Below are 25,009 nucleotides of genomic sequence, written 5' to 3' on the forward strand. Positions count from 1 at the left end.
GAATTTTCCCTTTTATTCTCTGTTGGAAATCCTCCACAGATGAATTAGAGGAACTAACACTGAGGTTATATTTGAAATCTTTCCCATTTGTGATATATTGTTTGATAGGTTTTCTTCTGTTCTCTAATTCATTTCTGTAAGTGTTGGCACAAGAATATAAATGCTGTAGAAATTAGAACAGCCAAGAACGCTGTTTTTTGCTTATGTCTACGTGTACCCTTCATTTTTGTGTATCTCTATCTATAGTCAACAGAAATGTTTTAAAAGTCAGTAAAGAATTTTAACCCTTAGGATTATAATAGAATTGAGAAAGTAAAAACAATTACTTGAGTAAGATTCAGGCCTTAAATGTCATCTCACTGAGAAGATTTTTCTGGCCATCCTAATTAAAACTACATACCCCACATCTGATATTTCCTATTTTAATGTTTCTTTGTAATTTATTGCTATCTCATGTATGTTCAGTGTCTCCTATTATCAAATTTATTTCCTGTCTCCTGATCTTGACTGTAAGCTCCATGAAGGAGGAGTTTTGCTGAACTGACTTCTCGATCAGGCTAGTAGGCACAGTACTAGGGCTCATGATACTTATAGTGGCCTATTAATATGTTTAATTTCCCTTAAAATCAGGAGAAAAAATGGACCTTCAGGTAGAAAAAAGTTTTCATATTAATATTATTATATTCATCTTTATAAGAATGCAGTTATAAAACACAATTTTAATATGTATTATTTGGAGACAAGGACTCACAAATACAACAGTCATAGTGTGGCCTAAGCTTTTCTGTTTTTTGTTTTGTTTTGTTTTGTTTTTTTAAAGCTATAGTCTGAATGCCAGCAACAGGGCCTTGCTCACAGTATGTTCTTAGATATTTATTGAATGGATGAATTAATTAAATAATTTAGCTAGTACATAATACGTTCAATAGCCAAATCTGGCCCTGAGTTTCCTGCTTTAGCAGGCATAATGCATTACTTATGACTAGTGGAAAAAAAAAAAATAAAAGGGCACTTCAAGCCAGAAAACGTTTTGTCTGCCACATCTATACCTTAAGGTGTCATTAAAAAAACATAGATATACAATGGTAAGCTATGAGGTTTTTTCCCTCATTTAACCATGTATTAGGGTCTAATGAAATGTGTAAGTTATTACTATTCATTTTTACACTGTAGATTTGACTTGGCTTTTCTTTTCTTTTCTTTCCTCTCCTTTCCTTTCCTTTCCTTTTCTCTTCTTTCCTTACCACTGTAATAAATAGAAGTTATTCAAAATGTTGATTTGGGTAGCTGATTGTGCATACCATCCAACACAGTATGGAATCTGGGGACCAACCTCCTTGCACAAGCAGACCGCCTACTGACCCATTCACTCAGCAGAAATTTGTAGCGTGTCAGTTTAGTAATTAACATATGGTTTTCAGAAGTTCACACAACTGTGTGTACTCAATTCAATTTATTTGCTTTGAAGGAAATACCCAAGGGCATTGTTTTCTTTGAGTTCTTAAAGAGAAGCCAGATGTTTAACCAAAGTGAAAGAAATTACCTGAGGCTAGTCAGCCGGTGCCACCCATGGGCAAAAGTGATTTGTCCAACATCTCACTGTCATGAGATGGGTAGATCTATTTAGTTTGCCTGTGCTGATAGTAAATTACTGTTCTAGCGTAGGTTACAGGTGTTTGTTCAAGGAAGTTGGAAAACCCCAAGATGGAATAAATGTTGATTAAACTCACCTTTCGTTTATGATTCATTTGTAAAATTTCTAGAAGCCTGAATAGCATGAAAGGTAGACCAGGAAATTCAGATATAACAAGACCCACAAAAATAATCTCGTCATAGGGGTAGGATATGAAATCAGCATTTTTTATTTAAGTCTTATTTGGCTCACTCCATCCTAGATTCTCACATGACTACTAACACATTTTTAGAAATTATAATTAATATGATCCTTCCTAAATCTCTGTAGCTTAGCAACAAATTCTAACAAAACATAAATTATTAAACGACATTTGTTGTTTTTTTAAGTTCTTCTTGGAGGAAGAAAGAAGTTCTCGTTTCTCTTACAATTTCCTGAAAAATGATACTTACAATCAGGCTAGACAGTATCCATAGGGTTAAAAGACATTCTATTAGGAAATTCTTAGCCTGTCTACACATATTTAAGATAGTAACTGCTTTTCTTTTCCTATCTTCATAACCATACTGTACAGTAATGCAGGAAAATAGTTAGTAATAGTATTCCCAAACGCACATCATTGAAGCTACCAAAGCAGTTTAGAGGAATTGAAATCTCGGAACTCTGAAAGTGAAACTTTTCTGTTTGTATAAAGGACTCATTTGATAATGAGCAAGTAGTCATAATGTATTTGGGCTCCCAGACCACACCAGGATGAGGCGTGTTGTTTCTCAGTTTTCACAGCTGTTTATTGAACTCATCACGAACCGAGGTCTTCAGAATAGAGGCGATGTCTTTTATATGATTTGATGAAGTATAGTAAATGTAAGAGATCATGGGCTAGTGAATAATGATGGTAACCTTGTTGACAACTCTAAGTGTCTCTTGTTGCTTTCACCTCCTCACCAGTGAAACCACTAAGTTAGGCTGGGTGTCAAGAAAGCATGGAGCGCTTGGGTGCTTCAGTCGGTTAAGCATCCAACTCTTGGTTTCGGCTCAGGTCATGATCCCAGGGTTATGAGATAAAGCCTTCTGTTGGGGTCCACACTGAGCATGGAACCTGTTTGAGAGTCTCTCTTTCTTCTCTCTCTGCCCTCCCTGCCCCATATCTTGCATACTTTTGTGCTCTCTCTAGAAAAAAAAAAGAAGAAGAGGAAAGAAAGAAAGGAAGCAGAGTGCTCCTTGTACCCTGCAGTGGGTTAATGAATTTTTTTTTAAGATTTTATTTTTTCATTTGACAGAGAGAGAGAGATCACAAATAGGCAGAGAGGCAGGCAGAGAGAGAGGGGGGAAGCAGGCTCCCTGCTGAGCAGAGAGCCTGATGCGGGGCTCCATCTCAGGACCCTGAGATCATGACCTGAGCCGAAGGCAGAAGCTTTAACCTACTGAGCCACCCAGGCACCCCTAATGAATGTTTTATTAGAGAATAAATATGACTGTGGCTAGGGCAGGGCACAGTATACTGAGGACGACAGGGCAGAAGAGCAGCAAAAATGTAGATCTAAGGAATATAGTTCTTCATGGGTTCACGTTTCCGTGGGTCTCGCTCTCTCCTATCAGGAGCAGGGCTGGATAGCACAATATCACTCATGATGTCATCTGGGACCAGCAGCATCAGCTTTTGAGGAATGCAGATTCTCAGACTCTCTCCCCAAATCTACTGATTCAGGAACTCCGGGGTCAGTGCCAGGGATGGGCATGTTTGCTACCTCTCCAGGTGATCCTGATGCTCTCTAAACTTTGAGCATTATTGATAAAGTATGTGTTTGACTGAAGCAGAGAATCTGAAGGAAGGTTATAGATGTTTTCTTTTCATGGTTGGCTTGGTGGCAGGGAGATGCCCAGCATCAATATCAAAAGCCCTTCTAAATAACAATGACAGTTGAATAACATAAGCATCGTCATGGAGAAAAGACAGAGATTCTGAAAAAAAAATTGTATGTTAAAAAAGGAGAAAGAAGAAAAGTTATTCAGTTGGAAAGGTAGCATCAAAAATGGAGTTCTGGGGGCGCCTGGGTGGCTCAATGGGTTAAAGCCTCTGCCTTCGGCTCAGGTCATGATTCCAGGGTTCTGGGATCGAGCCCCGCATTAGGCTCTAGCCCCGCATCGGGCTCTCTGCTCAGCAGAGAGTCTGTTCCCCGCTCTCTCTGCCTGCCTTCTCTGCCTACTTGTGATCTCTGTCTGTCGAATAAATAAATAAAATCTTTAAAAAAAATGGAGTTGTTTAGCAGGGGTCATTTTGAGATCATTTTAACAATTATAGAGGAATTCATTAGATGTGGTAACTCTTAGCTCAACCAAGTGCTTATCATATAACACAGGCTCTTCAAGATGCCTTGAAAATCGAGTGTTCTTCATTTTCGGAGGACTGTTTGGGAAAGTCTGAAATGGAGTGCAGGCATGAGGAGATGCGAACAGAAATGGAAGTTCTCAAACAGCAGGTGAGAAGTTGAAAGTGGCGCGATCATGTAGAAAACACAGGGCCCATTGTTCATGGTCCTTTGGACATTTTTGGAAATCTTTCTATTCAAAACGTGTCCAAAGTCTTCGCATTTATTTTCATTAGAATTATCTAATTTTAAAGCTTGATAGGAGAATATATATAAGCTAGCCCAACTCACACTTTATAAGAGGGGAATTGAGTTTCAAATGGGTGAAATGGTTTATCCAAGATCATACAGTTAAAAGAAGGGCTTCCTAATTAACCTTTTGGTGAGATTATATTAGCACTGGTCTAGAGAGTTTCACATGGACACAATTTATTTTGAAAACACTACCACTGCAAACCTTGGACCTTTTCAGAAAATGCTTGCAGCCAGGCTGTTATTCTGAGCTGTTTGCCTCCAGGCCTTTGAACAACACGGGCAGTGTTAAATACTCTGCACTGATCATAAGCACTGAAGAGCCAGCTCTACTCACCGACAGCTGCATGTGGATGGCACCACCTAGCAATTTATTGATACACAAGGCCCTTCTCCTCCCCACTCAACCCCACATCACCAAGTGGACAGAAGAGTAAAGGTGTTAACTTCTACATGTATCAGCAACATAGGGCTATAGGCACAGAGCACTGCCTGACTGATTTGGATCTAAATTTAGTTCAGCCAGCTGGAGCTGGCTTAGCTGAGGGGCCACCCATGCATATCATATCTCTTTTCCTGTAAGAGGTTAAATAAACTAATGAAGATAAAGTTCATGGAACAGTTCATGGCGATGTCAATAAATATAGGATACATATAGGAATCCTATCTCTGAAGCGCACATTGTCAGTAATATATTAGCGGTGGGGGAGAGGATGTGATAGAACAAAGGGCTGGGAAGTATGTCCCTGGAACTGATTTGTTGGCTGTTTTGCTCTGAACAAGGCCAACTCCAAGGATTCTTGATGCAATACGCCAAAGAATGAAGCAACTGCGTTCTTGTTGTTATCGTTATCATTTCCTAAGAAGTAGCCTATTTGTAAATCTAGAAAATTCTAGATCTTGCACTTGATCATAAAGTTGCATTTTCTCTTCTTTTAAACCATTTGAATATTCGGCCCCATTACATTCAGGATCAAATACATGGTTTAAAAATAAACCTATGAAGAGAATAAGGATAGTTTTCGGAGTGTTAAAGCTCTGCCAAATTCTCAACCCCAAAAGTACCATTGCCACTAGCCAGGATTCCTCTGAAAAAAAAACTACTTCTCATGTTCAGACACTTGAATCATCTTTGATGCTCTCATATAATGTATCCCACATGCGAGAGAGTCACTCTTACACATGCATAGAATTTGCAGCAATGGTTTAGCTCATATTGGATGCAGACAATGACAGGTATCCTTTTTTTCATTATCCCCAAGAGGTCCAGAATCCATCTCCTTAGTTTTTGAGTGGCTCTTTTGCTAACGTTATGCATACACATTTTAACTGTGCACATTTTTAACTGGACACCCACAATCACTATATCATCAGGTGTCATGTGATACACTAAAGGATTTCAATTCACAAAGAAACTGAGCTAGAATCTTGGCCACCTGGCTGCAGTGATGACATCGCTATCAGTGTTGTGTTTGATAAAGAGTGTTCAGTTCTGATTAGACGAGCTTCTCCTATTTCAAATGCCTCTGGTAACTGTTTACAGAGCATTAGTTTGACTCTGTCTGGAACTGAGCCTCAGATCTTAACCCAAACCCAAACCAAAACAAAATGTCAGCTTAGCTGGGTGTAGTTCCCTTGCAATGCTTCTGGTGGATGAAACCTTAAAAATTAAATGTGTATATCTGCATCTAGATCTGTATAACATGTTTAATTTTTTCCTTTCTTGCCTATTACATGTTGTTCTATTGTTATCAGCTTTAATAATCCTCTAGTTAAAACGTGGTGCATTATTCATGGTGAAGGTGCAGAGTGCATTGGTATTAATAGACAAAAATCTAGCTACTAGGTTCCCTTGGAAGTTGTAATTTAACTCATTGTCTTAAAGAAATTCTTTTGCCTCATTCCCTAAGCTTCATTTATTTTTATAGTTCCACATGCTAGTCCCCAAACCATCAGTTAACACTATGCCAGTTAAAAACAATAATGATCAAATCTGTTTTTCTTTTGGTTTGATTTTCTGGAATATGTGGAATATTTCTTGCAAAGCATTCCACTAAAATATTACTACTTTTAAAAAAATGACATCTCCCCAAAATTACTGGGGCCAATTGTGAATACCTTTGAACAATCATACTTGGCTCTTTCACATACATGAGCCTTTAATTTCTATTGCATATTCAATTTACTATTTATATTTGGAAACTGGCACGCCAATATTTAGTGGCTTCACTTAACAGCTATTGCCAGTAAACTGTCTTTGAGAACTTCAAACACTATTCCTACATCAAAGCCTTGTGTTGGGGATGGATGGCTTGCTCCAAAATAGAGATACTTAATACTAGGCAAGGGGAATGCTCATCACAATAAGGAAATATGCAACGAATAAAGGGTGAGGGGAATATTTTTTTTCAAAATATCCATGTTGTTACTTTACTTCTGAATTCCTGACACATACTCAAGGAGGAAAGCGTTGAGAACTGCCATTCTAAATAAAGCGAGAGATAAAATTATGGCCAGATCCATTAGGGTGGAGTCTCATCATGAAGAAATAGGGATGAAAAGAGGATAGGAATTCCTCAGATTGGACAAGCCCAGATAGCACGTCTTGTGAAATCATTTTAATCGTTTAGAGGAAAGGCTGCCAACAGTAACAACAAGTCAATATTTCTTAGGTGCAAATATATGAAGAAGATTTCAAAAAGGAGCGATCAGACCGAGAAAGACTTAATCAAGAGAAAGAGGAGCTGCAGCAAATTAATCGAACTTCTCAGTCCCAGTTGAACAGGCTGAATTCTCAGGTATAAGTCAAAACAAAATAATCTTTGCCAGCACATGTGTGTGTTTTTTTTTTCATTAAAAATATTCAAGACTTTGGCTTCTGTTAATTGACATTGATTTTCTTTGAGAGGTAAGCAACTGGGATGAAATCATTCTTAATCTTGTAAAGAGATGAAAATTACTGGCAATTTCTTTTAACTTAAATCTAGTAAGGAGTTACCTAAGAAACTGGATTCCAAAGTCTTTTATAAAATTCAACTCTTTTGATCTTTTTCTCATAATATTTATCTTGGTAGAAAGGGAGTTGAACTACTTAATACTCAAAATTCAAATCCAAAGCACTCCAGCATTGTGAATTTGTTTCTACACTCTTGTCATTTTCTTTTATGGGCCATATAGGAATGTTCCTGTCTTCAAGAAACATACATATTTCTAAAAGTTATTTATAGATATAAAATACAGTGAAATCGAGAATTTTATTCAGTGGGTTCCCCGATTAAATGTAATTGGATCACTCTCAAGGAAGCCACATAATGCTAGTTTATTGGAATAGAATATATTAAATGTAAACGTATTATAATTAAATGTAATAGGATATATTAGAAGTATACTTAGGAAGTGGCATGATGAATAAATATTGATGTTAATGAGGAAAATGTAGCTAACACAACTTTGGCTTAAGAAAATGAACCGCAGAATTTTTGATATGCAAAATCATCCAGTGCTTTTCAGTAAATAGGAAATTGTTGCAGGATATACTGTGACAGTTTCAGAGCTGCAGGATTCTTAGTCTCAAAAGAAATGTTTAACTATTTGTCATCCTCTTCTTCCAAATACAAAGTGTACTGTGAATTAAACTCAATTTCTTCTGTGACATATTTTCAAGGATTCATTTGGAATTCTTAATTTTACATGCAAAAATTATTTGGCCAAACCATTTTCTAAGAAATTAAAAAGAATAAAATAGTCGTTAAAGTATAATAAAATACTTTTCTGAAAATGTTTCATGCACCTTACTTTATACAAACGAGGAGTGAGGAAATGTTCTGATGACTCTCAGTGAGGAAATCACTCTTGATTTGTATGTCTTATGTGCAGAGCTCCCTTAATTTCTTCTAAGTTGTCACTGCACTAATTATTTTACTTCCAGCCAGATTTTAATTTGCTCATTCTACTATATTAAATTCAGATTGATGATAAATCTGTGTCTAAGATTGGCAATATCTTTGCCATTGTAGATGTTCTAGTGCTTCCAGGAACACATAACAATCTAAATAGAGACTATAATCCACAATTAATTTTTATTTCTCTGTCATCTGTAAACTAACTTTTAATTGATATCAACAAAATAATGCATTGTCTACATAGAGTATGGTATAATTGTATTGATAAACTAAGGGATCATCTTTATGATACCTTAAAATTACCAAAATTTTTCTTTAAATGATGATAATCCCAAGCATTTATTTTTCTTTTTTTTTTTTTAAGATTTATTTATTTAGGGCCCTTGGTGGTTCATTCGGTTAAGCTACTGCCTTCAGCTTGGGTCATGATCCCATGGTCCTGGGATTAAGACCCACATCAGGCTCCCTGTTTGGTGGGGGGCCTGCTTCTCCCTCTCCCTCTGCTGCTCCCCCTGCCTGTGTTCTGCTGCTCGCTCTCTGTCAAATAAATAAATAAAATCATTTAAAAAAATAAATAAGGATTTATTTGAGAGGGAGAGAGAGCTCTCATGCATGCATGAGTTGGGGGAGGGGCAGAGGTAGAGGAAGAGGCAGAGAATCTCAAGCAGACTACCTCCTGGGCACGAGCCTGACACAGGGCTCCATCCCATGACCCTGAGATCATGACCTGAGCTGAATTCAAGGGTCAGACACTTAACCAATGAAGCCACTCAGGCACCCCCAACCATTTATTTTTCAAAAGTCTCATTCACTCTACTCAAAGATATAGTAGATGGCTTAACAAACTATGTTTAATGTATTAACAGCAAATCGAATGCCATGATATAATAGAATTGGCATGATGTTATTTGAATAGCATATTATCTGTGGTCCAAAAAAGGAATTCTTAGGTCAAATTATTCTGGCACTAGTTTCCTGTGTACCAGAGTTTATTCATTCTATCGCTAAGGATGTTTTAAGCCAATGACTAGTAAAATAGGAGTGTGGTAAAGAGCAAAATACTTAGAGATACTTAGGAGTAGGAGTAGGGGTAGAAGCTTCATGTCTGTCCCTGCTTTGACAATCAGGGATGACACTGAACAAGTTCTCCAACTTTTATGCACTTCCTTTTCTTCATCTGTAAAATGACAAAGTTGAACCAGATGGTCTCTAAAATATTTCTTTTAATTCTAAAACCTCTGTCTCTAAAAGTAAGTTTCTAAATCTCTTAGTATACTCACCTGTGAAATATGGATGATGGTTTCCACCTCCTGACTTCACAAAGTTGTTCTCAGGGTGAAATGAAAAAAAAAACAAAAACAAAAACAAAAAAAAAACGATACAAAACATCTAGTTCAGGTCATGCCTCACAGGTTTTTCACAAAATGATTTTAGTCTGTTGGCAGGGGGAGTTTTTAAACAGTCTGTTAGTTACATAATTAACATGCCACTTTTAGTCCCTTGAAATTTAATTTTGATGCTTTCTTTCTCCAAGGCATTTGTTATATACCGTGAGGAACTAAAAGAATGATCCTTGCTATTAAAGACTGACAATATAATGAGGGGGACATATATAGTCTATCCGTATGGATTCCTTATAGTCTATCCTTGTGGATTCCTGATAGTCCTTGAGGATTCCATACTGGTGTATCTGCCTGCTCACTGAAATGTATCTGTCACCCCAAAAATCAATACTGGTGCCACCTAAGTCCATTTGTGAATATGTACAGAGCAGAAAAAAACTTGAGTCACCTTGCACACTTGTTCCCAGTTGAGGTCCAACAAGGCCTTGCCTCCTTGTTTCGGCTCTCAGACTATAACAATTGTCTTTTTTGTGATTTATTTAGTCCCACATGTTCTCATTTTTGTCCTTTTTGTTGGTTATTGCTTTGCTTAAAATGCCCCCCACAGAGTGCTGAGGTGCTACCTCATTTCCTTTAGCAAAAGAAGGCCATGCTGTGCCTACAGAGAAAAGACATGTTAGACAAGCTCATTCAGGGAATAACATGGTGCTATAGGCCAAGAGTTCAATGTTAATGGACCAATAATCTATATTTAATAAGATGCCTTTAGCAGAAACACACATAAAACAAGATTCTGTACTGATCAGTCAACAAAAATGGTCTGACCAGAAGCTCATAGGAACCTAACCCTGCATTTCCTGAGGAGCAGTGGTTGCATTCGCCACTTCATGTTCATGGTGACTTTACAAAACATAACTCCTGTGGGTTATGAAAACTGATTATACACAGTACACATTGGACTATAAAAAGTCACATGGAAAATATATAATGCTAAATGGGAGGACAAAGGAAGCAGAGAGGCGGGACTTGGAACAATATCATTCAGTGGGGATATATGCCTTACATGGATGAGGAACAGGGTGTGTGGGGATGACAATAGCATGACTAATGAGTCAAACAAAAATGGCTTTCTCTAGTTGTGTCAGAAGTTGAAAAACTCCAGGGTGGGTAACTCTGCTGGGCCTTAAATAGGGAGAAGCCAAGTACAGCAGTGTGACATTGGACAAGTTCCTCAGTATCTCAGAGCTCCGTGTCCTCATCTGTAGAACAGGGATAATAGCACTGAGTATCACATGGAGGCATTGGGAGGAATCAGTGAGTTATTACATGTAAAGCCGTAGATTAGTGTCCGGCACGGAGGAAGTGCATGCACAACTTTTAGCATTGATGGTGTTAGCTCTTGAGTGTACAGCAGACCGATTCCAATTCTGCAATAAGCCGTGGAAGCTGTTTCTGTGTCTCTATCTCTTCCTAGGTCTCTACATTTATATCTGTATATCAGAATATCAACCTAAAACTGAGAACTACTGTTGTTTCAACAAATTGAAATAACAATTTAAAATGATTCCACTTTCCAGACTTTACTTGGGTGTTTCAAGATAGAATCAACGCGGGTCTGGAAAATCCGAAACGTGACTGTTTTCAATGGCATGACTGCTGTATCAGTGCTTCACTCCTGGGGCTTCTGAGCAGATCATGACAGCTGGGTCAAGAGTAACTTTAGAATGAACCATGTGGACTCTTTCGATAAACAAATGCCTTTGTTTTGTCTGTAGATAAAGGCTTGTCAGATGGAGAAAGAAAAACTCGAAAAGCAATTAAAACAGGTACGTGGCTCCTTAACCTGAATTCACCAGTCTTCTGATTGTAGTTGAAATGGCAACATTAAGTTCTGCCCCCACATTTATTCCTGGGCACAGCAGTTCCTCATGGTTGCAATTAAAAATGTATTCAGGCTCTGCTACAGATGTTCCAGAACAACCCAGGCTTTGCGTTAGGGACTAAAATGCCAGTGAATAGATAATGCTTACATACCACCAAAGCCTCTCAGCCCTAACACTCATGAAAAACACATGCTTTCCAGCACATGTTACCAGTAGCACATGCCTTAGCGCATAGAAATCTATGGGGGTTTTTTCATAGACCCATGAACACCTTGTAAGTATATTTCCTAGCTGTTTCTTGCAGTTGCGTACACAACGTACAGTGGAAAATTACATCAAAGGTTTGTGCCTCTTCGAGAAAATACAGTATCTTCTTGGCACGGAAGTGTTCTGTCCCATTATTGGTTCTCTAGTAGGCTTCAGGAATGAATATTATTTCTCTTAATTCTTAATTTCCTCTCTGGACTTCCATTATGCTGTAGGAGTCTTGTTAAAACTTCTTTTATGGCTTCAATGGCTGGTTCTTCTTAAGTGAGGACCCTCTGTGAAGATAACTCAGACACATAAAGTTCAGTCTATACCATTTAAGTGTTTCTGATGTCTTCAACATGAGAAGCTAATTAGAGGTTCACCTAAAGTGACATCTTCCCTGGGTGCCTCATCGCTGTCAGCCCAGAGGTCACATCCGTGCTCCCACTATGCTGAGCTGGAATTATGCGAGAGTTCAAAGGAACCTTAAGATTTCAGCCAAACCTGGGGTTGTATAAAGCAAGGGTCAGTGTGACTCCCCAGTTTCACCCACTTCCAGTGAACCAACGACATTATCCTCCCCCAGATGTTGTTCCCGATGTGTAACTGCGGCTTGAATTCCCACGGGCAGGATCCATGCGCACCAGCAGGCCCTGGAGCTGCACGGGATCAACAGAAGCCCCCAGTAAGTAAGAGCTTGCGTCTCAACACACGAATGCTTATATTATCTAGTAGGTGCTAGTATTTTTTTTTTTTTCCGGTAGAAATGCTGTCTGTCTCTGTAATTTGGACACACACTCTTGTCCACAGAAAGAGCCTCTTTTTATCTTGGCCTCTAAGTTAGAGAGTTACAGTGGTCACGGTACACTGTACACTTTTTGGGACACGGAATCCACAGGACACACGTGGATATGAATAAATTCACTGAATGGCATCAAATTGAGCTGTAATTTGTTGAACAAACACACAACATTTTATAAAGGCCATTTTAAATGACATACCTGACTCTTCCAAAAGAGGGTTTTTGTGCATAAAGAGAACCAAAATGAATATAGCAAGTCTGAGAGATGCCTTTTTCAGTTGTAAACTTATATTGAACTTCTGTGGATATGGCTACATCTGTGCAATATAGTCTTTTGACATTTTCCAATTAAAAGGATATTCTTAAAGGATCCCAGAAAAAGTGACCCACTTAAGTTGCTCTCTGTGGCTGTGTCTAGCCAGGCAAAATGAAATGAACTGTGGAGCAATTATTTGTGAGTTGAATTGATTTGGACAGTCAACCTGAATAAGACAGAACCAAAGCATCCTTCCTTCCCTTCTCCATAGCACTATTACCCCCACCCTCCCCCACCATCTGGACGCTGCTCTCTACTCTGTGTTTTGGCTACATAGACAGTGTCTTTATGCAGGAAAAAAAAAAAAAATATGCATTTTCTGCATTTTGGAAATGCTCAGACAACTCCCCTCCCCCTTACTTTGTGTTAACTGTGTTTTTAATTATGCAAAGAATCTTGAGATTTTTAACTGGGATTTTCCTGGCAGAGCACTTACGGAGAGCATGATTCTTTTGGTTGCCATACTTTTGTATTTGAGTGTGACTCAAAGCCCTTTTCCCAAGGGAAGAGGTAATGACTCTTTGGGTGGCAGAGGCATGTCAGAATTTAATGAGCATCCCTTCTTTGACCCTGGTGTGACACACAGCACACTGCTGAGAATTGGGTTCTTTTTGTGTTATAGCCCGTTGTCACTTCTGTCTGCTGACCCTGCCCCGTTTCCTTTTTTCTTTACCTGTCTGCTTACTTTTCAATCTTTACCAGAAAAGCACTTCTGGGAATCCCCAAACACAGCTATCATTCCTTAAATTTTTGTCTTTCAGAATGTAGAAGTAAATTAATATTGTGGGAAACATAAAGAGATAGGAGTTCACTTTGGAGTGAGCTCCTACAGGTTCGGGAATTGGAGAAATATTCTTGTGAAAGGTTAACAATAAAACCAATGAGTCATGCAAGTTTATCTAGAAGTAAAAATGACTATTTTCTTCAAATACTCATTTATGAAAAGAAGGCAGAAATTCACCTATTATAAAATCTCATCAGACTTGCCCGATCAATTATAAGAGGCAAGGTAGTCCAGACCATGTAAAATTATCACCAAAAAAAGTCTTGTATTTGAAAAAGATTCCAAGCCATGTATAATGGCCTACATTTTCAAGCAGTGTTCAGTCAAACAGAATCTTGGTATAACAGTAGAATTTCACTCCCGGAGTTCATTTTAAAAGAACAGTTCATGTTTTATGCTTATTTCTAAGCCTGAATTAAAAGACAAGCAGTAGTGTTTGTAAAATTACAGTATATTTGCCTTCTTTTGGCAACTCTCCTGGAATCTAAAACTGAGGCTCACGTCACTTATCCTATGTGTTCTTTGAGACATCTAAAAATAAACGAGGAGATAAAAAACAGAGGTGATCTCATTTCCTCTTTTAGCTTTTTCGTGGACCAAAAGGAGCCAAGAGTCTAGGTATCTGAGTGGGGGTAAAGTGGGGTCAGACTGTACTAAATGCAGCATTTCTTAGTGTCTTGTCAGATAATTGAGCTTTAAGGCTACTTTCAGTGGTCTGGCACCCCTGCAAATTCTCCCTGTTGGCTTATCGGTAGAGACATTTTCAGGAGTTATTTCAGGAGATAATTGATTAATAGAATAAAAGATCTGTATTCTGTGTGTCTTGGGAGGTGGGGAGTAGGAGGCAGGGGTGAGCACTGGGAGCAGGAAGACAGACCATCCTCATGGGCAGGTGAGGCTGGGTTGCTCTGTTCTGAGTGGCTAACTACAGAGGTACTCTATCTTGGATTTCTCTATCTCTGTCTTGGAACTCTATCTTGAATTTCGGGTCAGTAGTTTATGATTTACTCAAGGCAGTTTGTTTGACATGTTCCCCAATGTCCAATATCTAGGTGTTCTTAACTGGTGAAGCCTAGAAGAAAATCCCACAAGAAAAATCCAAGTCTACCCTCACCTCTTACCCCCTTTCTAGTCTAAACTCTCTGAACGATCTAGAGAGTACTTTCCACGGAGGAACAGTATAAAGAGAGATCAGCTTCATTGTCCTGAGCCTCTGTCAGCGCTCTCCTCACTGAATGGCTTAGATTTCTTCCTTGTACCCCAAAACACTAAACTTGTCATTGTTCTCTTGGTCTCTCTGTTGTCTCCCATGTGAGTGCTTTAAACGCAGTATTTATTGATGGTAAACTGCTTTGTTTTATTTATGGGCTGTAGTAAGTTTTACAGAAGTATTTATACTTCTGCAGATATCCCAAACACATCTGCTTTAAAAAAAAAAAAAATGCCACAACCCCAAAGTAGAAGGAACTCTGGCCAACACAAAGTGGATTTGGGGGGGTGGGTTTGGGAGAAGGGGATAGTGATGAAGGAGGTAAGAGAAATGAGCAAGATTGGCAGCAGGTTTGGATAGAAAGGACGTTTGTGCTGCCTACGTAATAAAAGCCACATAGTATAATTATATTTTTAATACACCACTATGTTTTGTTTGAAGTCCATATTGCTATAATAATGTTTTATTGTTCCACACAGCCAGACTATCAGTGGTATGCTCCTGACCAGTTTCCGCCAGATGTGCAGCATAAGGCAGATGGTAAGACCACAGCTGTATTGAGCATTCTTTCATGTTTACATTTTAATGGGATCTTTTGGGGATGTTTACTCAACATACATTCATTCGTACTCGAGGAGGGCCTTCCATAAAGTCGTGTTGAATACACAACTCTAATTTGATGCACCTGGGGTTAACTTGAACTCCTTCAGAAACAGAAAATGTTCGAATGCAGAAATGTAGGAATCTCAGTTCTGGCTTCTGCTCCTATTCCAGGCTCAGAGTCAGTATTCCATCTGGGGCTAGAAATGAAAACTTCAAGTGGAGCTATACTGTAACAACAACAACAAAGCTCTGGGATTCCACTACAAAGGGCAGATGCACGTCCACTATTCCAGGTTGAGTTTGCTAGGCAGATGTTTCGAATGTCACTGGCAGACAGACAGAGGAAACCAAAGGCTCAGAACTGTGTTCCCTAATGACTAAATGTCAGACTCCAAGTTTAGGCCAAGGTAGCCCACAACACCCACCTCTAAGTGTGCTGGCGGGGGGTGGAAACCAACACTAAAAAGTCACCTGTCGAGTACTCACAATGGAAAACTCTTCTATCTTATTTTTCTTTGGTTGACCATTCTCCTCTTCTTTCCAGAATCTGCCACACTTTTTCCTGCTTGTTTCTGTGCTCTCATGAGGACACTCAGGAACGGGCTGTATAAACTGGACTATAACCATAATCCCACCTCTATTCTCATCTCAAGTCAGCCATGCCTGCTACTTGTTTAAAAATCTCAAATGACACACACCTGTGACCCTACATTCTTAATTACCAGAGATTTTAATCTATCTAGAAAGGCTGAATATGAGCCATATTCCAATTTCAGGCCATACTTGAAGCTTGATCTCATTTAGTTCAGATCTGAGATGATAGAATTCTAGATTTTACTACAAGGAGCCCATTATGGAGTAGAAACAGAATGCCAGGGATAACACATGTGGTTTTGTAGATTGTGTACTTCACAAGTCCAAGTTCTGTAAATGGAGCTTCCTGGAGTTGCACAATACACAACCTGGACAGGTGTACGCAGCAGCACTAGGAGTGGCAAGGGCCATAGCTTATAGCAGCTTTATAGAGAAGAAAGATAAAAAGTGAGAACTCTATAAAAGAATGTCTAGGTATTTATCAGAAAACTGTAGGACTCTTTTTTTCTTCTCTTTCTACTTTGAATACAACCATTGGTTTTAATGAAGTTCTTGGGTTCCAGCCATAATAGAGAGCTTTTATTAGAAAGGCATACTATTAACCATAATGGTTGTTGCATAATGTCTGTGTTTTTGAAATCCATTGTTGTATAATAGCTGAGCTGCCACCCAATTATAATTTTCCATTTCATATTATATTGGTCTGAAATGAATATTAAAGATATTTTCTCCCTGAATTGGAGTTTAACCACTAGAAAATACAATTATGCAGTAGAGAATTCAGTAATATCATAAAGCTATTTTTGTATCACTAATAGGTTCTTTTGGACCAGTGTAATAGAAGCTAATAATTATATAAGGTAGAAGTGAATTGTGATGACCTTCAGAAACTAAATTAAATATGTAAAAATAGAATGTTATAGGCAGTATATAAGACCTAATGATTTTTGTCTGTTGGGAAGAACATAATGAAGTTTGTGTTGCGTAAACATGCTATGTAAGAGTCTACAGATGTAAAATTACAGTAAAATATAAACCTCTATTATGTAGCAACCTGAGTATTTTTAAGGACATTGCTCTAATCTTCACAGCAATGCTATAAAATAGGTTTTATTATATTATACCATTTTACAGATGGGGGAACTGAGGCTTGGAGAATTAAAGGAGCATGCCTAAATCACACAGTTGGTGAAATTTAGTCCTGGGATTAGATTGCAGACATATAGGACTTCAAAAAACCTGTGCTTTGAATCACATCCTATAGTGCCCTCAAAAACCTACCTTTCTCACTATATTAGTGTTTTCTATAATGACAGATACAAAATGAGAATGGGGATTTAACTTGCATAATTATAGAACTTAAATCTAACCCTCAATAATCTTTTCTTCCTATGAAGCCATAACATGTGTTACTTGTACCACTCATTTGGTATTTTGAATATCACAGGTAAAAGACAAGGTATTATGTAAGATTAAGTATGTAATAAATATGTTATGAATCAATTCATGCTTGGTCAGCCCTTGTCGAAACTGATGAGATATGTTGCCGTGTGAACCATTTCCTTCTCCATACCAACCCAGCTCTGCAGCTGACTGTGGCTTGTCTGCAGCAGGGAAGAGGGCTGATCAGGGATAGGGAACCACTGGAGAAATAAATTCCTTACTCAGGAATCTACCTGTTTTGATTTTTATTTCTCCTCTTCTAGCTTTCAAAGCTGATGCTATCTCAAGGTTCAAGCCAGTTCAAAAAATTGGCAAAAACTGGGGCGCCTGGGTGGCTCAGTGGGTTAAGCCTCTGCCTTCAGCTCAGGTCATGATCCCAGGTTCCTGGGATCAAGCCCCACATCGGGCTCTCTGCTCACTGGGGAGCCTGCTTCCCCCTTTCTCTCTCTGCCTGCCTCTTTGCCTACTTATGATATCTGTGTTGAATAAATAAATAAAATATTTAAAAAAAATTGGCAAAAACTCTGAAATCATCCTTGTCAAAAAAAATCCCTCGTGTGCCATTATTTAACTTCAGGGGTGGTTCTTATTATTTTTTATGTCATTTAATTGGAAAGCTCCTTCTGACTCGTAGATCCAACTCAATTGCTCAGAATTCTTAAAAGTAACTTTGTGGTATCTTTAAATAGGAGTTTGAAAAAGTTTTTGTTAAGCAGACATTTTTGTTATTTATGCTATTACTCATTGTCTTATTACTTGGCTAATATGTTTATCTTTCACTATTCACAAATACACTGCTAGTCAGCTCACCCTGTGTTTTGGGCTATAAATACCCAAACTCAAACAATGGAAGAAAAAAATGAGTGGAAAAATTAAGCTCTGTTTCTGGTAAATTATAAACAGAAAGTATTTTTAAAACTCTTATAAATTTTATTCATTTAATAAGTACAGAAGTATTCTACTTGTATTTCAGTGAAAATAACCCTTTCAGAAATATGGATATTCAAATGAATATTAATCTGTATGCGTGCCTTGTACATTGTCCTAGTTCTCAGTTTTTATTAATTTCCTATGACTCCCAACAAATTTTACTTTTCTGACCCTCATATATATAGCACATTATAGTTTGATCCTAGTATCTATCCTTATAATTCCTCTTATGGGAATCTAACCTGAAATAGTGGCTCTGACATCTACACGTGAAGTGTTTGCAGAACAGTAGCCTTTTGGGTAATGAATGATTAAATTGCTATGATCACTAGATCCTCCTTTAACATTCCCTGAGGCATGAATACACGGAAAGCTTCATACTTCAGGCTCAATATTTAAACATCATGAATCAAGCGTAGAAATTATTATAGTCTATCCTCCTATTGACAAATATAGCTGGAAGGGTAGATGAAATTTAAAATGCTCACATTCCAACCAGGACACAGTGGCCCAGGAGGACCTGAGCTGTGGCCCATCCCCTTTTCTTCCCACCTTTCCACTGGGAAGGATCTTGAGTGTGAACTTGAGTACAGCCCAGTTGGCACATCCATATGTCCCTCATTATACTACGTAGAAACAGTGTAGCATAATGAGGGACTTCAGGCCTGGGCTTCAGGCCTGGGAGAGAGGACCACCTGAGGCTGAGAAGCAGAAACAGGGTCACTTGAGCAGAAATTTTGAGGTCCCTCATGTGGGTACCAAGAGATTGTTCTAGAAGGAGGCAGATTTACAATGGGGAGGAAGGTGGCTGGAGGAGGGCCAGAGCAGGGTCTTCTAAAAGTGGGAACCGAATGAAGGGCTTCCTGGCCAAAGAAGAAAGTCAATAGGTACTGAGTACTCTCATACAGTCTGGGTCACCGTATTTCCAGCTTTGCTCTCAGTTACATTCTCTGTTTTTTTTTTTTTTTTAAGATTTTATTTATTTATTTGACAGAGACAGTGAGTGAGAGAGAACACAAGAAAGGGAGTGGGAGAGGGAGAGGCAGGCTTCCTGTTGAGCAAGGAGCCTGATATGGGACTCAATCCCAAGACCCTGGGATCATGACCTGAACTGAGGCAGATGTTTAACAACTGAGCCACCCAGTCACCCCATTTTCTGGTCATTTTAGAATGCTTTGCAGACACATTGGAAATTAACTCTTCTTTCAAAAACTCAAGATTTAAATAAAGGTTTTTAAGGCGTTTAAGACTTACTTGGCTTTCTCTCTTCACATTACTAAATAATTGCATTTTTATATATCGAAGTCTATAGATGTTAAGGGGTTACTGTTTCTGTTAAGAAACATATGATTTTATGCAAAACATTTTAATCTCATTTCATCTGTTATCGGAATGGGATGCAAAATGACTTCCATGTTTCTAGAACAATTATGGCATTTTAGAGTTAATATAACCTTGAAAACATGTTTTTTGTTTCTTTCTTTGTGAAATGTCAAAAGACTGTGTTTTCTAACTACATCACATGCCAGTCTCTTCCGTACCTTCCAAATTTTTCATATGGTGCAGAGTTGAACTTTGTCTAATGAGCTAGAACTCAATTCTTACATGTTTGGAAAGACATGAAGTGTAGGCACATGAGATTGTGTTGTGAGCAAACATAATTATTTCTTTATGATATAAAAGATCAAAGCCCAACTATTATAATTTGTCTTTACTAATGTCTAGTAATAACTAATTAACCGAATACTGACTGAATTCCTTTCCTAAGTCTACCATAACAAAGCACCAAATACTAGATGGCTTAAAACAGCAGAAATTTTATCCTCTCATACTCTGGAGGCTAGAAGTCTGAGATCCAGGTGTTGGCAGGGTCATGCTCCCTCCAGAACCCCTAGGGAAGGTTCCTTCCTTGCTTCTTCCTGCTTCTGGTAGCTCTAGAAGTTCCTTGGCTTTGGCAGCATAACTCCAATCTCAGCCTCACTCTTCACATGGCTCTCTTCCCTCTTGTCTGGGTCTGTGTCCAAATTTTCATCTACTTATAAGGACTCCAGTCATATTGGATGAGGCTAATCCAGTATAATCTCATATTAACCTGATTATGTGTACAAAGTCCTATTTCCAAATAAGGTCACATGAGAGGTACCAGGGGTTAAGACATACACATTTGGAGGGGGGGCACACTCCAACCCATAACATTGACCATGTGCCAGAAACTATTTTAGGCATTGTATATATTTATATATTATTTCATCAAAACCTTAGAGCAACCCTATGGAATGAGTACTGCTGTTGTTCCTGTTTTAAAATTGTGGAAACCAAGAAACAGATAATGTCACTCGTCTAAGACCATGTAGCTGGTTATTGGCTAGGACATAGACAAGCCGGGAAGTCTGCCTCCAAAGCCCACACTGTAACCACCAAGCAATATGGACAACTCCATGCTACACGTTAAAATATAATAGTGTCATCATTTAGATCTGTTCTATTTAAATAAATCCTAATGGATCTATCCTGAAAGCCAGAATCTGCAATTCTCAGTTGTGTCTTTTTATAACTGTCTTTATAACTGAAAATTACAGATAATTTTACATCAGTAAAATGGCTGGATTAGTTGGATTTTTTCCAGTGGTATGAAGAGATATAGGAATCAGTATAAATAGTAGAAGGTACTTAAGAGATGTAAGAAAGAGAAAAAACTTAGACACTATACTTGTGTGATTTTCAGTACAGATGGATAAAATACTAAGAATATTTTTCTTTTATAAAATATACTTAATTATCTTACCAGCAGTTAATAAAAATAATCAAAATTTAGAGACAAATAGTTTTATGTCTATTTCTGGATTTTTAGAAAGAATTGCAGGAGAAATGCATCCTCACCTTATAATGACATAAAGGTCGGCTTAATGGTAAACTAAGTGGTTTTGCGAAGGGATATTAAATAAAGTGTAAATGTATAATTATATGTACAGGAACATATTAAAACACAGGTGGTAAATATATTCCTATGCAGACATTGATTTATAAGCAAAGACTAAACATTCTGATTAACATCTTATATAGATAAACATAGGTAGGTAGATAGAACCTAGATGAGAAAAATGCCCACAATAAGCTTAGACTAGTCACAATTCCACTAGGTGAATAAAATTGCAATATTTATCTTAAACGGAAGATAAAAATCTGTAGGGAAATGAGGTTTCTATTACATGTCGCATCCCAGCTGGGGAGAATGTCTACTTACCTACATTTCTGTACTGTTGATGCATGAGCACGCAGGTTCTGAGGTGAGTGGGCATGTAGAGAGCAGAGTCCCCCTTTAACCTCTCCGCTGCTCTGGGGCACCTCCCCTTGTAGGGGACTTTAGATTCAGCTGATCCTTGATGTAGAGTCAGACATGGCCTCTGCCACCAAGATCTGTGGGTCCTGTTCAGATCACTTCAGCATCATGGGAATTAACCTGCACTCTTGTGAACATAAAAGCATAGAGTGTAACACATAACATTAATAAATAATAAGGCACACAATCGGTTACTGGAACTCTTTATCAACCAGTAAGGCAAAGCAGACTGTCTGCACTATGAGAACCCATGTTTCTCTGGTGGTGTTTCTCTTGCCCTGCCATTCGAACCACGGAGCCAAGTCTGATGACAGAAGTCTCTTCCCACATTCACTGCATAGAGGGACATTCTGTCTTCCATTCAAGAAACTGAAGACCTGTTTTTTTTCTTTTGTTCACATTTCCATTCTGCCATGGATCTTCTTGGGGGTCACAAAAGAAGTTTTTCTTTTTTTTCTTTTCTTTCATTCTCTCTGCTAAAACATGGGAATACTGATTTCACCTCTGTATCTATTTCACAGGAGTGCTATAAAAACTATAGAGAAATTAATTTTTCTTAATGTTTTAAGATATCTAGGGGTAGGTATCATAAATGGATTAAATCTAAACTTTAGACTGTTCAGACCAGTGGATTATACTTCTGGGTCCAAATTCATGCTCTCACCATATTAGATACCTTTTTAGTAAAATGGGCACCATTCTTAGAGGAGTATTTTATTTAAGCCTGGAAAGGAAACAGTTAGTTAGTTTAAAAGTTTGTTTATTTGAAATACCAAATACAGGGCAACAATTGTAGAACATTTAACATGTTCTCAATTGTTATCATGAATAAGAAAATACCTTATTTCTTGAAATTTGTATGTATTTTTTTGTCACCATGAGTAGATCTCTTTGATTTTGTCTTCCCTATAGTGCTCATTTGTGGTATTCTATCCTAGTCTTAACTGAAATATACCACATTTTTCATATTGGTCTTCATGGTACATTAACACGTCTTAAGTACGTGATCTTTTCTATCGCTCTGACAATAATGTACCCTTCACCATACTTAAAATAGTTTATGTGGTAGTTCTCTTCCCTGGGCTAAGTACTAAACCTAATAGTAACAAATATGACTTACTTTCCTAAGCAAATGCTTGAGCTACCAAAATGCCAACAGAGATGAGAAGTAGTACAGAATATTCCTCTTCAGGCATGAGTAGAACTAGGCCACAGCTGATTTCACAAAGTGGTAAGCATATGTCAATGCTTAAAATAATAATCCTCCATTTCCCGCCTCTTGATTTTTTAGTGTAAACTTGTGGGAGCTCATGAATAAAATATTTCTCTCTCTCTCTCTTTTTTTTTTTTTTTTTTTTTTGCCAGCCTCAAAGTTTATGTTAGCCCTGAGCCAGAAGAAGAGAAATGAATTTTTAATTTTTAATCTGAAACATTTCTCTGCTGTTTTTCATAGGTTTCTCTTCAGAAAAGAAAGTCAATCAGTAGAAGCACACACAAGTAGAGGAACATTCGGGCCAGAGGGAGAGCTTGGCTGAGGACCCTCGTTTTTCTTTTTACTGGTGGCTTATGTCAACACAACTGCACATCATCTACTCCATGATTCGTGCATGGTAGTGTTTCCCTTTGGCACAGAGAGAGGAAAAGACTTGGGACAGCTAAGATCCTGATCAAGTCGGAGAAGCCAGCATTACACAACCAAATGCAATGTCCAGTTTCCTCAAAATGAGATTTGGCAGATGGATTATGCGCCATTCTTTGAAACTGTCTTCAGCATATTGCTGTTGGACTTACAGAGGCTGATCTCATGATTTCAGCAACTCCACTTTTGGTACAGTGATGTTCTATGTTGATTGAAATATATATTCCCTGGGGGAAGAGTTACTGCAGTTATAAATTTGTAACATTGCTCCCATGATTTCTGTCGGGGCTTGGTTCTTTAGCCTGTGTGACTAGGTACTGTGCTCATCATTGTTGGTCTTGGTGAACCTATGATTAGGACTAAAGACATGTATAGACCTCCTTAAACTAAATGAATGGTTCAATTTGAATAAAATGGTAACCTTGAAACTATGCTTTGAGCAGATCATTTCTATAAGGCAGATAGAGAAATTGTGAGCCTCCTTCATTCTTCGGTGGGATAGGTTATGAAAGACAAAACTCCACTGTGATGTTGATGGCTTTGCTGTGTTCATATGTACTACAGTAGTAGTTTGGAGACACATGGATTTAGGGTGGAATCTGTTTTTATTTCCCATGGATTTGAGTAATTATTGATGAACAACACGTCTGACTCCTCAAACCTATAAAATTGGAAAATGAATGTATCCCGATTCTATTGTAATTAAATTTTACCGTGGCATGACAGATGTCTGAAGACTAAGCAGATTTAAAGTATTACATTCATCCATTTAATAAGGTTTCTGCTAGGACCAACCAACTGGAGGTCCTCTTTGTGAGGAGATGTAGAACAGAAGTGTGAGACCCACAGATATATGTAATCCTAGAAGCACCTAAAGAAAACTAGGAGCATCTGCTGAAGCAGTCAAATGAAACCATCCGACATACTGCTGAAACTCTCTGGCTCAGCTTCCAGAAGTTAAACTACTTAATTCCAGCTCAGACTCTTTTCTTTTTTTTCAACTCCTGAATATACACACAGCTTTGTGTAATGGGAAGGTGAACCAGCCTTAGAAAGTTAAATACTTTCAGCCGGGGTCTGGCTACTAGGAAGATAATTCCTGAGAAAGAATTATCCTTCTCTTACATTAATTCTCCTAAGCTTTGTTTTTGCTGCTACTTATTAAGGAGACAAATCATCCTTGAGCAATTCTTCAGCATAAGTGAATCAGAAAAACAATGGGGTTTACAAGTCAGTTTCATCAAAGCTTTTTTTTTTTTTTTAATTTCCATTTCCTCAGATTTGTGGAATAGTAATTTCAATAACACCTTTTAGTGGTGGATTAAGTTTGCCAACTGAGATGTGCCTATAGGAATAAAAACTGAACATACACGCAAAACGTACCCTTTGATAGCCTCATTCTACGTTAATCCAACAGCAATAAAACATGATTTAACCATCCTATTACTATTACTGAAGTCATCCTATTATTAATTAGCAAGTTGGCAAACATTGGCAAGATTATGCAAATGCTAATGTAATGGGAAAAACTCCAATTTAAGTGAGACCTAATTTAATTTGAATTCCCAGTGGGTGACTGCAAATGTGGGAAGAGGACCCCTTGCCCAGAGTGCAACAAAAGAGAATTTGTACAAGAAGACAGATTTCTACAACCCCGGCCCAAGAGCCAGTCAGTCTCTCCTGTGTCCCTCTTTCTAAATCATTTGTTTGGAGACTC

At 38.1% G+C, this 25,009-nt stretch overlaps 1 protein-coding gene across 1 annotated transcript in view; it reads left to right on the plus strand.

Annotated features, from left to right (window-relative positions):
- The window catches only part of TNIP3 (TNFAIP3 interacting protein 3), a 98,353-nt gene extending 73,887 nt beyond the window's left edge, over positions 1–24,466 (plus strand). The window contains exons 9-14 of the mRNA XM_032858551.1: positions 3,994–4,113; positions 6,927–7,052; positions 11,275–11,325; positions 12,218–12,316; positions 15,223–15,283; positions 23,107–24,466. Coding sequence (XP_032714442.1) covers positions 3,994–4,113; positions 6,927–7,052; positions 11,275–11,325; positions 12,218–12,316; positions 15,223–15,283; positions 23,107–23,138 — 489 coding nt within the window. The 3' untranslated portion in view covers positions 23,139–24,466. The remainder of the gene's footprint in view (positions 1–3,993; positions 4,114–6,926; positions 7,053–11,274; positions 11,326–12,217; positions 12,317–15,222; positions 15,284–23,106) is intronic.
- Positions 24,467–25,009: the final 543 nt, after the last annotated feature.

The sequence above is a fragment of the Lontra canadensis genome, unplaced genomic scaffold (assembly GCF_010015895.1).
Source record: "Lontra canadensis isolate GAN:19392208 unplaced genomic scaffold, GSC_riverotter_1.0 scaffold1, whole genome shotgun sequence".
In the NCBI taxonomy this organism is placed as follows: Eukaryota; Metazoa; Chordata; class Mammalia; order Carnivora; family Mustelidae; genus Lontra; species Lontra canadensis.